The 12,490-nt window shown below is 54.8% G+C and overlaps 1 protein-coding gene across 10 annotated transcripts in view; it reads right to left on the bottom strand.

The window, feature by feature from the left end:
* WDR25 (WD repeat domain 25) overlaps positions 1 to 12,490 on the bottom strand; it is a 116,491-nt gene that overhangs the window by 1,389 nt on the left and 102,612 nt on the right. For all 10 annotated transcript variants that reach the window (XM_053665995.1, XM_037130150.2, XM_037130149.2 and 7 more), the window contains 2 exons: positions 2,270 to 2,440; positions 40 to 180 (listed from right to left, as the gene is read on the bottom strand). In XM_053665995.1, coding sequence (XP_053521970.1) covers positions 40 to 180; positions 2,270 to 2,440 — 312 coding nt within the window. The remainder of the gene's footprint in view (positions 1 to 39; positions 181 to 2,269; positions 2,441 to 12,490) is intronic.

The raw sequence follows: 12,490 nt of genomic DNA on the forward strand, positions 1-12,490 counted from the left end.
CATGCTCAGCCCTCCCCGGAAGAGACAGGGAAGCGGTACCTTGTGTCCTTCGTAGCGCCGCCTTCCGCTCATCCGGTAGGGCCACACCGCGGAGAAGAGGGCCAGGTAGTTGCCATTGGTCTGCGCCAGGAACACAGGCTCCCTCGGGTGCAAGGCCAGGCTGGGGCAGGTGTATCTCTCCTGAGAAACGCCAGGGCCACAGGTAGGGTGAAGGACGCTCCAGGCCGGGCCTGCCACCCCGAGAACATGTCCCCCCAACCCTGCACTCTGCTCAGGGACCTTGGGCCCTCCTCCCGGACCTTAGTGTACGGGTCGGTGAGTTTCCTGTTGCTGCTGCAACAAACTGCCACACATTTAGCGGCTTAAAACAACACAGACTTGTGCCCCTATAGGGCTGCAGTTCTCACTGGGCTACCAAGGTGCCCGCAGAGCTGTGCTCCCTGGGGGTCTCCGGGCCCCCGTGGTGGGCTGAAAAGGGACCCCGGAGACAGACCACATTTTAATTCCTGGGGCCTGGGAATGCCTCCTTGTACGTCTTTGAAGATGTAATTAAGGATCCTGGTGGGGGAAATGATCTTGTTGCTGCCTCAGTGTGGCCGCAGGCGCCCTTACAGAGGGAGGCACCCGGAGAGGAGACCACAGGGGCAGGGTGAACAGGAGCAGAGCCACGGGAAGACCCTGGCGTGCAGGTGGCAGGGCGTGCAGCCAGTGCCACCAGCGTCTCTGGAGGGGGCAGGCCCTCCCGACACCGCACTTCAGGCCCGTCTCCCCACTTCCACGGGGGCCCTGGGGGCAGCAGAGCCCAGGGCCCCACACGGCCAAAACGCACAGTGAGAGAGGCAGCACGTGACCGGGTGAGAAGATGGGCGGGAGAACAGTGTTCGGAACCCAGGTGGACACACCTCTCGGTCTGATGGGCTCAGGCACAGAGGCGCCCCATAGACTCCCTTCCCAACCACACCTGTCCTTTCGCGCTCCTAGACTTGTCCTTCAGTTGCCTCCGCGTGAGCCCCAACTCCGAGGGAACAGTCAGACTCGTGCCCACCAGAGGCATGGATGCCACGGTGGCCCCACCGCGGCTCCCCAGCACGATGCTGCCAGGCAGGGCACCTGCTCGCCCGCACAGACGAGAAGTGGGTGCGGTTCTAGGAGGGCGGACGGCTCAGGCAGGTAGCTCTCTGTCCGCCTCCCTCGCTCGCTCCACCCTCCACTGGGGCTGACGGACGCAGGAAGCCTGGGTGGTCAGGCACGCCCACCCAACCAGTCCAGGGCCTGTCCTTCCTGGGGGCTGCACTAGGTCCTGAAGGTCTAGAGGCAGGTTTGCTCAGGGTCACTTAGAACCCTCTGAAAACAAGGGGAAATGGGGAGAGGGAGGAGGTATGCACCTGATACATATTTAAAATTCAGGTGGAGACACCAAAGAAATCAGCCATGGCTCATTTGGAATTGTGAAAGATGATGGTGGTGGTGGTGATGGTGATGGTGGTGGTGGTGGAGGTGGTCGTGGTGGTGATGGTGGTGGTGGTGATGGTGGTGGTGGTGGTGGTGGTGATGGTGGTGGTGATGGTGGTGGTGGTGATGGTGGTGGTGGTGATGGTGGTGGTGGTGGTGGTGATGGTGATGGTGGAGGTGGTGGTGGTGGAGGAGACAACAGGTAATGCATTTATGGAACACTCTCTGTGCCTGGCACTGTTCTACACCCTTTCAACTCTCAAAACCACTCTTTGAGACAAATAATATTCTCATACTAAACTTTCTAAGAGGAAAATGAGAATCAAATGGCTAAATAATGGTCCCAGAGCCCCCAGCTTGTCAGTGACAAACCCAGGGCCATAACTGAGGTGCTCTAACTCCAGGGTCTCTGCTTGAACTCCGGGGCCGCAGCCCTTGCCACAGCTGCTCCATAACGGCGCTGTGGACTCCCGTGGGCTGGCTGGGCTGGCAGAGGGGAGGAGCGCCTCGGGCTGCCGGGCCGTCCACCAGTCCACCCGGACTGGCTGCACCCCTCAACCCTGAGCTGATGTCCATGCTGGGTGGGGACGAGTGGGAGGATGGTGAGGGAGTGACTGTAACATGAAGCCTGGCAAGGCATCCCCTGTGCCTCACAAGAGCCTTCCCCATCCTGAGAGACTCCAGGCAGTCGGTGTTCCCAAAGATCCTGCCTGCAGAACCGCCTCCCGCAGGAAGTGACCCAGGACCCCAGACAACCTAGGGCTACATGGGCATGTCCTGGGCTGAAACTGAAAGTGATTTCGCATGCGGTTCTCACATGGAAAATCTGGTTGGAGATTTTGGCAGAGCTCCGGAAATCCCAGGCGATGATGGTGCGGTCAGCAGAGTCTCGGCTCGAAGCATCTGTGCTGCTCAGAAACTCGGAGCCTTCCCGGAGGAAGAGGATGTCCAAGGTCTGCTGGATGGTCGCCTTGTAGCTCCTCACCACCTGCGAGAGTGGGCAGTGGTCAGGCTGGGGCCCCAGGAGTCTGGGTCAGACCCCCACAGGGATGCAGGGAGGGCAGGGTGAGTGAGCAGGGCGGGCGAGGTGTCCCTGGCTGAGCAGCCCAAGTCGGGGCACTGGGCACTGGGGCTGCTGCACGGAGACCTCAGGGCCTCGGGCCCCACCAGGCCAAGGTCTGTCTGCCCAGGGTCCTGCCCTGTAATACCACCCACAGCCTTTCCTCGTGGCACCTCCTCACAGAGAGCCCCACGGCCACCCCCACCCCCACTGGTGCTAGAAGCAGGTGTCCCTGGAGACCACAAAGCCAGCACCACAGTGCGCAGGTGAGCTTTGAAGGCCTCTGTCTGTTTCTTAGCATCATGGCCGATATTCCAAAGCCTCCCGCCTCGTGGCTGAGGGAAACTGCTGTGGCCGAGTGTCCAGCAGTTGCTCTGCTTCCTTCGGAGCGCTGTATCACATTCACCTGCCATTCCCAGACAGCTGGTTTGGCTGCGGCAGGTGCAGGGCAGGGCAGGCAGGGGCTCCAGTACCAGGACTAACGAGACCCACCACTTAACAAATTCACGGACGGCTGGACTTTCGACTGCCAGGCTGAGTCAGGGCGCGGCGCCTGGGGCCACCTGCTACCCTCCCTACCTGTTTCGCAGCTCCCGGGTGCCACCACGCAGCCACAGCATGAACCATCTGAGTCACCTCGGCCTGGGGCTGAGCCCTCTTGACAAGTTTTTTAAAAACTGGAGTTCAAGCCCTGGCTGGTGTAGCTCAGTGGATTGAGTGCGGGCCTGCGAACCAGACAGTCGCGGTTCAATTCCCAGTCAGGGCACATACCGGGTTACAGGCTGGTTCCCTGCAGGCCAGTTCCCAGCAGGGGACGCACAAAGGCAACCATACATTGATGTTTCTCTCCCTCTCTCCTTCCCTTCCCCTCTACAGATAAATAAAATCTTAAAAAAAAAAACCAAGTTCACACAGCTTTTCGAGTGTCGCAGAGTTTTGTTTTTATTCTCTATCACCCTCTTTCAAATGTGCACATGTCAAATTCCCATTCAATCAGGGCTCCACAGAGACAATCTAGGGGCGGATCCGGAGACCCATTCCACAGATGAGCAACACCAGGGCTCAGTGGTCTGCAGGGAGTCACCACAGTCACAGGGCCAGGGGTGGTGGAACTTCTCCCGGCCCTGGCCATAGCCGAGGCCCACAGCCCAGTCGCCTGCCACCCAGCTCCTGCCTCATTAACCACAGGGACAAATTCCTGGGGCAGGTGAGCCCCAAGTGACTGCTCTTCTCTGAGCCTCTGCAGAAGTAGCCCCTGAGGAGGGCAACTTCTGGGCGGGCCCGAGGCTTGAGAGATGAGCTGCTGGCCGGCAACCCCCAGTGCACCGGACCCTCCCTCTTACCAGGTGGGGATAGAAGGGCAGCCCTGGACCCGGCCAGGCAGGCACAGCGGCTGCACTGCACCAGGAGGCTCCGGTCTGCCAAGTCTGGAGCTGGGACAGCAGCCTAGGGCCCGGGAGGGGCCATAGCATCCCCGACATCTACTCTGATGAGCTCACAAGGCCTTCCAACTCACGTGGACATCCCAAGTGCCATCCCAAGGTGATATTTAGAATCTACTTTGGAGAGAAGGAGGGGGAGGGGAGGGACGATGGGGAAGGGCCCATCATCTTGGCTCTGAAGTAGCCTCTTTTCCAGGTCCAGATCCATCCGCTCCTCCTACCCACCCCCCACCACTCCCCTCTCCCCACCCCTATGCCACTTCCCCACCAGCCGCCCCATGCCTGCACTTGCCTCGGCTGCCTGCACTTGCCTGGACGCCTGCCTGCCTGCCTGCCTCTCTGGCTGAAGCTCTCTCCATCACCGAGGGTCAGGCTAGGAGCAGGGAAGGAAAGGCTGCAGCGCAGCACAGCCAAGAAAGGGTTAAGCCTGGCCCAGCCCGTGTCCCTGGACGTGGCCCAGCGATGGGGACACACGGCAGCACCGAAGCCCCACCAGCCCACAGGGAAAGGCTGCTCGTGGGCTCCCACGTGTGCCCACACAGCTGTCGGCCCCGCGGGCAGGTTCGGGCCTCAGCTCCTCGGCACTGCGATTCCCACTGGCTCCCAGGACACGCACCGGCCCAAGGAGGTGGAGGGAAGAGGGGGCCACTCACCAAGTGCCCACCAAATGCCAGCCACTAGCCGGGGATTCACATAAACCGTCTCCCGATCCGATAAGACAACGGTGGGAGGCCGCCGCACCCTGGGTCCATGGCCTGCCCGCCCGCCCCAGAACTGCCTGTGCATCCCACCAACATGCCTCTCGCCTCCCACGACCGACTTTTTAGGAGAACGAGAACCGCTGCTCTGTACCTTTCCTGCAAATTCATGGAAACGGCCCAATTCATTAGGGTGTCATAAAATTGAATGGCCGGGAAACAGCCGTGTTACAGACGACCCTTGCCAATAAGGCTGCTGCAGGTGGAAGGATGACCTTTGAAGCGGTCGCCCGGAACGTGATTTGCCAGCCTCCGCAACCGCCCGCGCCCAGGAAAGAGCAGAGCAGCCAGCCATCCGCGCGTCTGGCGGCGGGTTTTACAGCGACCTTAATTACACCAACAGCTGGCGCGTCCCCTCCCAGGGGTGTGGGCCGGCGCTGCGCGGGCCTAACTAGCTGGATCCAGACGGGAGCCTCCCCGGGCTCTCCTGGCAACCGGGGGCCTCAGCTGGGGAGGCAGCTACTTGGCCAAATGCAGGCCACGGCTTCAGGGAAAGTGGACGGTGTGACCCTGTCACACCCAGTTGTGATGAAAACCCCCTGATGTCCTGAGAATTGGCCACCTGTGGGGCTGGCCAGACACACCTGGATCGCTGGGCCCCCTGGTACTCACCCAAGGGCGCGCCTCTCCCTTCCCTGGGTCCCTGCCACTGCAGAGGCCGTGGGTCAGCATGTGGCCAGGGCTCCCGTGCCGGCCCAGCTGCTGGCCGACCATGTGCCCGTGGCGCCCTCCCCTCTCCGGGTCTGGCCTTGGCAAGACCACAAGCGAACTCTGTGCCTCTTAGCCCCCACCAGTCCCCGGCACCCAACCCTGAAGGCCACCTGCCTACCCCCAGGGACTTGAGGTCCCTTCCCAGGTGACTTCACCAGCACTGAGGCAGCACACAGTACTGAACTCAAGGCTAGACAAGTGGACGCACAGACAAATGGACACGACACGTGAAAACAGTGACCTTGAGGCCCCTGGCTGCTGGCAACAAGCTGGCACTTGGGGCTGCGGTGACGCCCACAGCGCTGCTGCCACCAGCTCCAGCAGGCGCCGGGAAGGTGACATTGCCCCCCAGGGCGCTCCTGTGGCTCGGGACGGGGAGGGAGAAGAGCACCTGGCCCTCCATGGAGGCCACGGCAGGTGGGGAAGGGCAGAGCGACGGTGCCACGTGAGCACTGTGAGGCTGGCAGGGCTGCCCCTCCCCCGGGGCGGGCAGATGCCCAGGAGTCGGAGCGGGTGGCCCATTCCCAACCTCCGGCTGGGCTGGCAACTTGCCTCTGGGAGCAGCGGTCGCCACACCTGAGGTGGGGCAATAACACGACCTTTGGCTGGGCAGAAAACAGAGGGCATGTGTCTGGCTCAGTGGCCCCTGCTCGGCAGACGCTCGTGAACCTTCCCTTCCCTGCCAGTGGGAGCTGCGGTCCCAGGATAGAGCATGAGCCCCTGGCAAGCCCCTCCTCCCCGCCTGCAGTCCCTCCGCCCTGACCTCCCAACGCTCGCAGGCGGGGTCAAGGCATGAGGGCAACAGGGGGACGGGTTCAGGTCCCCACAGGAAAGGCGGCCGGTCGGGTTGGTAAATTCAGAACGGGTCAGAAATGTACATTTAAAAAAGAAGCTATAAAAATACGAGATGAAAACGTGATTGAACTTTTCTACAGTCTGGGAGTGGGGGAAACTTTCCTGGCTGTGACTCCAAGACCAGAGGCAGAAGACAAATGATGGGTGACTCTGACATCATTTTCAAAATGGCGATGGTGATAACAATAATAAACACTGTTGTCTGGCACGAAAACAAGTAAATGAATAAGCAAAGCAAAAAAGACAAATGGGGAAAAAAGGACAAATGGGAAAAATGTTTGAGACTGATGTCAGAGGCGAAGACCACACCCCCGATCTCGGAGTTTCTGAGAGCAGACGAAAGGGACCCATGGCTACCAGAGGCGAGCGAGACCATGAATGGAAAGGTCGTATAAAAGGGAATGGGCCTGATCCTTCGACCCTGCCCAGGAGACGTGACCAGTTAAATGACACAAAGACACGCCTTCCCTATAGAATCAGCAAAAGCCACAAGCAGGGTGACACACCTGGTTAGGCGGCTGCGGGGTTCCCGTAGCAGAAACACGAAAGGCTCGCACCTGTGCAGACAACGGGGCGACCTGGACCCAGCACCACCTGGCCTGCTGCGCAGCTGTGTGCGCAGCCGCAGCCCCACTGAAGGGACTGGCCCTGAAGCGACACCGGCAGAACCCTCAAAGACGCGTGCACCAGGCCACCGAGCGCAGCAAGAACCAGAAGAAACGAAATCGATACCAAGAAAGGGCCAGTGAAGTGAGCTTCCGCACACCCACTCCAGACTGCTCCACAGCTGAGAAACACCAGGCCCGCCTCCCTGCCAGTGCGGGCAAGGGGGGTGGTGACCTCCACCCGCTGCTCAGGGAAAAGAGCAGGGAGGGAGGGGAAAAGGTGGAAGGGAGATGGATGCTGTGAGTGTCTGTCGGTTTCGAACGTCTGCCTGTGTTGGCTCACATTAAAACCAGGAGCAAGAGACACTGGAAAGAAACAGGACTGGGAACAATTCAGGAAAGAGACAGGACTGCCCCGGGAGCGGAGCGGGGAGGGCGCGGGGGGGGGGGAGCGGGGGACAGTGTGGGGGCAGAGTGTGGGAGGCTTCTGTGCAGGGCCAAACAGGCCACACCCGGTCACCGCTGCGTGTGTTACGGCCACTGAAAACCGCGAACCAGACGGGACCCCGGAGCTGCAGTTCCCCAGCCCCTTCTCGAGGACAGTGTACATGTTTTATAACATTATACAACAAAATTAGCCTAAAATGCAGTCTCTACAGCGTGAGAGGAAAATTAAGCAAATGAACCAAAGCACGTATTGAGCTGGTAACTTAGCCACAAAGTAGGATTTATTCCGAGAGGCGTTAACGCGCAGTAATGTAATGGCGAGTTCTGAGTTGAACACACATTATGAACAGTAATTTGATGGTGAATGCTAATTAGACATACACTGTGGACGAAAACAACTGTGAGAAAGCTTAAACTGTTTCCAGCCATGAAATTGCTAGCCTCACTATAGAGCAAAAAAAAGAAATGTGTTAAGGCAGATAGAAATACAAATTTTCGGTATAAAAGAAATAAAAACTAAATAAAGGAAAGAAGCTGAAGAAAAGTTCTGTGATCCTAAATTTTAATTGGAAAAAACCAGTACTACTTAATGATGCACATTTTTTCACAACAGAACCGCTTCCCAGCTGTGTCCTTGGGAGAAGCCTAGAAGCAATGGCCAGGCACAGCGCTCAGACTCTGGCCTCCGACCCGGCTCAACCCAGCAGGGACACGGGACAAGCCAGGGCAGTACAACCATAGAGGAGGTAGTTCAGGGAGGCGGAGGAGATGGGCCGAGGTCAGGGAGACGCACACGAGCCCCAGTGAACTCTTCGACGTGAGCTGTGCGGTGTCGGGGAGAGAGAGGCATTGGGTGGGGCCAACAGACACCGTGGGAGGAAGCAGCCAGAAGAACACAGCAGCTGACATGACTGGAAACATACCAGAGAGGAGGAAGGGCTGAGTTTTTCAAAAGAACAAAATCTAGTTTTAGCCCCAAATGAGGTGAGCCCACTACAGCCCCTTAGCACCACCGCAAATTTCAACTGGAAACTCGGGACAGAACTCAAGCAGCAGCGACCTGAAGAAGGAAAAGCAGCAGCAGGCGGGCGGGGGAAGGACGGTGAAGTTGGAAGAGAATGGGTGTGGCAAGTGAGGCTGTGGTTTCTGGGGTTTTCAGTGTTTGTGCGTTTGCTTGTTTGTTTGGTCTCTCACCTGAACTTAGACTAACTGAACTTAGAAAATGACGCAGTGGGCATGAGCAGCAAAAAACTCTGCAATACACACATGGTCCCGGCCAAAGGGACAAAGAGAGAGCCCCTTGCTCCCACCGCCCCCCAGATGCCGGCCTGGAGCAGAGCCACCCTGCTCCTCGCACCCAGAGGAGCAAATCTGAACAGAGGAGCTGGGGGCAGTGCCCTTGGTGTAAAAAACGGGAGGAGGGAGCCCAGCGTGGACCCAGGGCGACAAAGCAGGAGGCTGACGACGCTCTGGGAGGACCCCGTCCCTCTGGGCCGAAGAACCAGGAACGGAGGCCCTGCGGAGACAGAGGCGGGGAGGCACCCCAAAGAGCAGAGAGCCGAGCAGGGAGCGCTCTGGTCCTGCGTGGGGCCGACCGCACCCCGGGTGGTCCCCAAGTAGCCCAGCGGAAGCCACGAGAGGCGGAGCACCCAGAACCGCTGCCCGAAGGAGCCCTTCGGTCCCTCAGCATCACCGTGGTGCCGACAAGGAGGCGGAACCACCACCCACGGAGGGAGAGAAGCACTGAATCCAGCCGGGCTGCCGCCTGTCAAGACAGATCCCCGCTCTCCACACGACTCTGACAGGGCCCAGGGCCCGATGATGCAGTATTGAAACTGTGTAGGAAATATTCTGAAATTGCCTGGCATGTGAAGAACCAGGAAAATGTAAATGGTAATAACCACGTGAAACCTGAAACAATGCTACCCCTGAAATGACCCAGATGTTGGAATTATCAGACATATTGAAACAGCTGCTATATTAAGCCTCAGTGAGAGGAAGGCAAACACCCTTGAAATAAATGGATGGTCTCAAGAGAGAAACAGAAATTATTATTTTTTATTTATTTTATTTTATTAAAGATTTTATTTATTTATTTGTAGAGAGAGGGGAAAGGAGGGAAAAAGAGAGGGAGAGAAAGAAACATCAATGTGTGGTTGCCTCTTACACACCCCCAAATGGGGACACCACCCACAACCCAAGCATGTGCCCTGACTGGGAATTGAACCAGTGACCTTTTGGTTCACAGGCCAGCACTTAGTCCACTAGGCCACACTGGCCAGGGCAGGAATTATATGTTTTTAAATGAAAACTTTAGAACTGAAAATATTTTTTAAATCCCAGGATAAGCCCAATAAACAAAATGGAAGTGAGAAAAGGCTCAGTGAACTTGCAGATCAAAAGAAATAACTGGACCGGAAGCAGACACAGTCTTCAGTACCTGCGGGGATAACATCAACGGTTTAAATACTTTGTGAACCGAGCAGAATGGATATGTGTGCATGTGTGTTTATACACATGTATTTGCAGACATATTGACCAAAGTGTCCAAATTCGCTGAAAGGCAAACATTTAGGGTTGAGAGGCCCAGCAAGCCACAAAGAGGACAAAGATGGAAGAACACGCCAAGCCCTGACACGCTCGCACTTCCAAAAACCCAAAAGGAAAGCCCTTCAACCAGCCGGCGGGGAGCGGCTGCAGTTCCGCGGATTCCCATCAGAACTGCTGCGGCTGACACACAGTGGGACGGCTGGAAGCGGTGGGGGAGGGGTGCCGAGCCAGAAGTTCACAGGCAGCAGAAACACCCTTCGGGAAGGGAGAGAAAGTCAAGATCCCGACAGGTGGGACAAATGCAGTGACCCTGCCGCCAAAAGACCGGCTCCGTCCAAAACAAAGGCTCGAGGAAGGGCTGCAGACTGAGGAGCAGTGGGAGCACCAGAACCTGGAACTTGCAGAGCAAAGGCAGAGCGAGGTGAATGGTGTGTAACCGGGGGAGCATAAGGCCGTTTTTCTCCAGTTATGTGTTCTTTGTGAAACGTGCATGACTGTTGAAAACAAAAATGTAAGTCCTTAAGTCAGAAAGAAAACTATACCAGACCTGAATCTACACAAGATAATGACTAACAATGAGAACAGTAAATATGTAGGAAAATATAAAATACTTGTCCTTAAAATGTTTTAAAAATAATTTTGTTTCCAGCAAAAAATAAAGAGCCCAAATGCATTGTGGGGATGTAATATGTGTAGAAGTAAAATACATGGCAGTAACAGGACAAACACCCCGAGGGGAAAGTTTACATTTGTATACTGTTGTAAGGTTCTTATATGATATAGTAAGAGATATAACAGGATTTGAAAGTAGACTGATAAGGTAAAGAGGTGCACTACAAACTCTAAAGCAACCACTAAAAATAAGCCACGACACAAAGCTACAGGTAATAAAGCAACAAAGGAGATAAGATGACATAATAAAAAATACCAAATTAATCTAAAATAGAGGACAGGGAAAAAAAAAAGACAAAAAGAATAGATGGGACAAAAAAAATAGCAAGATGATAGATTTAAATCCAGCCACACCAATAATCACACCAGCCCTGGCCCTGTGGCTCGGTTGGAGCGTCATCTCTTACACCAAAGGTTGGGGGTTCGATTCCGGGGCTGCAGGTTCGATCCCTAGTCGAGGCACAAATGGGAGGCAACCAGTTGCTGTTTCTCCCTCCCATTGATGATTCTCTCTCTCAAATCAATAGACATATTTAAAGAACGATCACACTAAATGAAAATAGAATCAATATACCAGTTACCAGGGTGAGATTACATAGAATGAAAACAAATAATCAATACTCAACTAAATGCTGCCTACCAGAAGAGTGTTTTAAATACAAAGAACAAACAGGTTAAGATAACAAGATGGAAAAAGGTGTGTCATTCCAGACACCAGAATAAAACAGGAACACCCTTGTTAACAACAGGCAGAGTGGGTTTCAGAGAAAAGAGTATCGGGGATGAAATGGGCCTTTCAATGATAAAGGAGTCAATTCATCAGGAGAATGTAACAGTCCTGAATGTTTATGCACCTATAACAGAGCTTCAAAATAAATGAAGGAAAACTAACAGGACTTTAAAAGTAAATAAGACAAATCCACTATCATGGCCACCAATTTCAACCAGCCACTTTTGACCAGGAGAACCAGCGGAAGTACAGGGAAGGATGCAGAAGTCTTGACTAATGCTATGGACCGACCTGGTCTGACACCAGAGAACCTCACACCCACCGACAGCAGAATGCATTCTTCTCAAGTGCACACAGAACACTTACTGAGACAGACCATATTCGAGGACACCAGCCAAGTCTCAAGGGCTTTGAAAGGATTTAAACAGACAATGTATGTTTTGTGACCACAGTGGAGTTACATTGGAAATCACTAGCAGATATCTAGAAAAATTCCCAAGTATTTGTAGCCTAATAGCACACTGCTAAATAATCCACAAATCACAAAGAAATCAAAAAAGTGATTGGAAAGTATTTTTAACCGACGGAAGATGAAAGGCGACGCATCAAAAGTTGTGCAGTGCGGCTGCCAGACCCAGAGGGAGACGAACAGCACCGAGTGTCCACCGACTGGAGGAGAACACAAGTGTCAAAACGAAGGCTTCCGCTTCCACTTTAAGAAACAGAGAAAGAAAATAAAATTAACCCCAAGGTTTAAACAGAGGACATAACTAACATAAGAAAAAAATCAATTTTAAAAAGAACTCCAAACACAGCCACACCAGGGGCTGGGCTTCAACACGTGAACTGGGGAGCCGCAGTTCAGCCCACGACACCCGAATACAGGAGAGCGTGTGCTCACACACACGCTTGTGGGTGACCGCGCACAGCACCTTCACCGGTGAGCGCCGAACACTGGGAACGACGGATGTCCATCAGTGGTGACTACTGGGCAGACCAAAAAGTTCCCCACACAATGGCTCTGGTCGCACTTAGCTGCCTTTAATTCCATTTGAAACAATTTTGCCAGATTGTATGGTGACAGCTGTCACAGCAGCGTGCATTTAAAAGAAACACATCAAAATGGTAAATTTTTGTGTAGCCATTTTAGTATTGAAGATGGAAGAAAATACACAACATTTTCAGCATATTACGCATTATCATTTCAA

The sequence above is a fragment of the Artibeus jamaicensis genome, unplaced genomic scaffold (assembly GCF_021234435.1).
Source record: "Artibeus jamaicensis isolate MK-2021 breed Jamaican fruit bat unplaced genomic scaffold, CSHL_Jam_final contig_444, whole genome shotgun sequence".
In the NCBI taxonomy this organism is placed as follows: domain Eukaryota; kingdom Metazoa; phylum Chordata; class Mammalia; order Chiroptera; family Phyllostomidae; genus Artibeus; species Artibeus jamaicensis.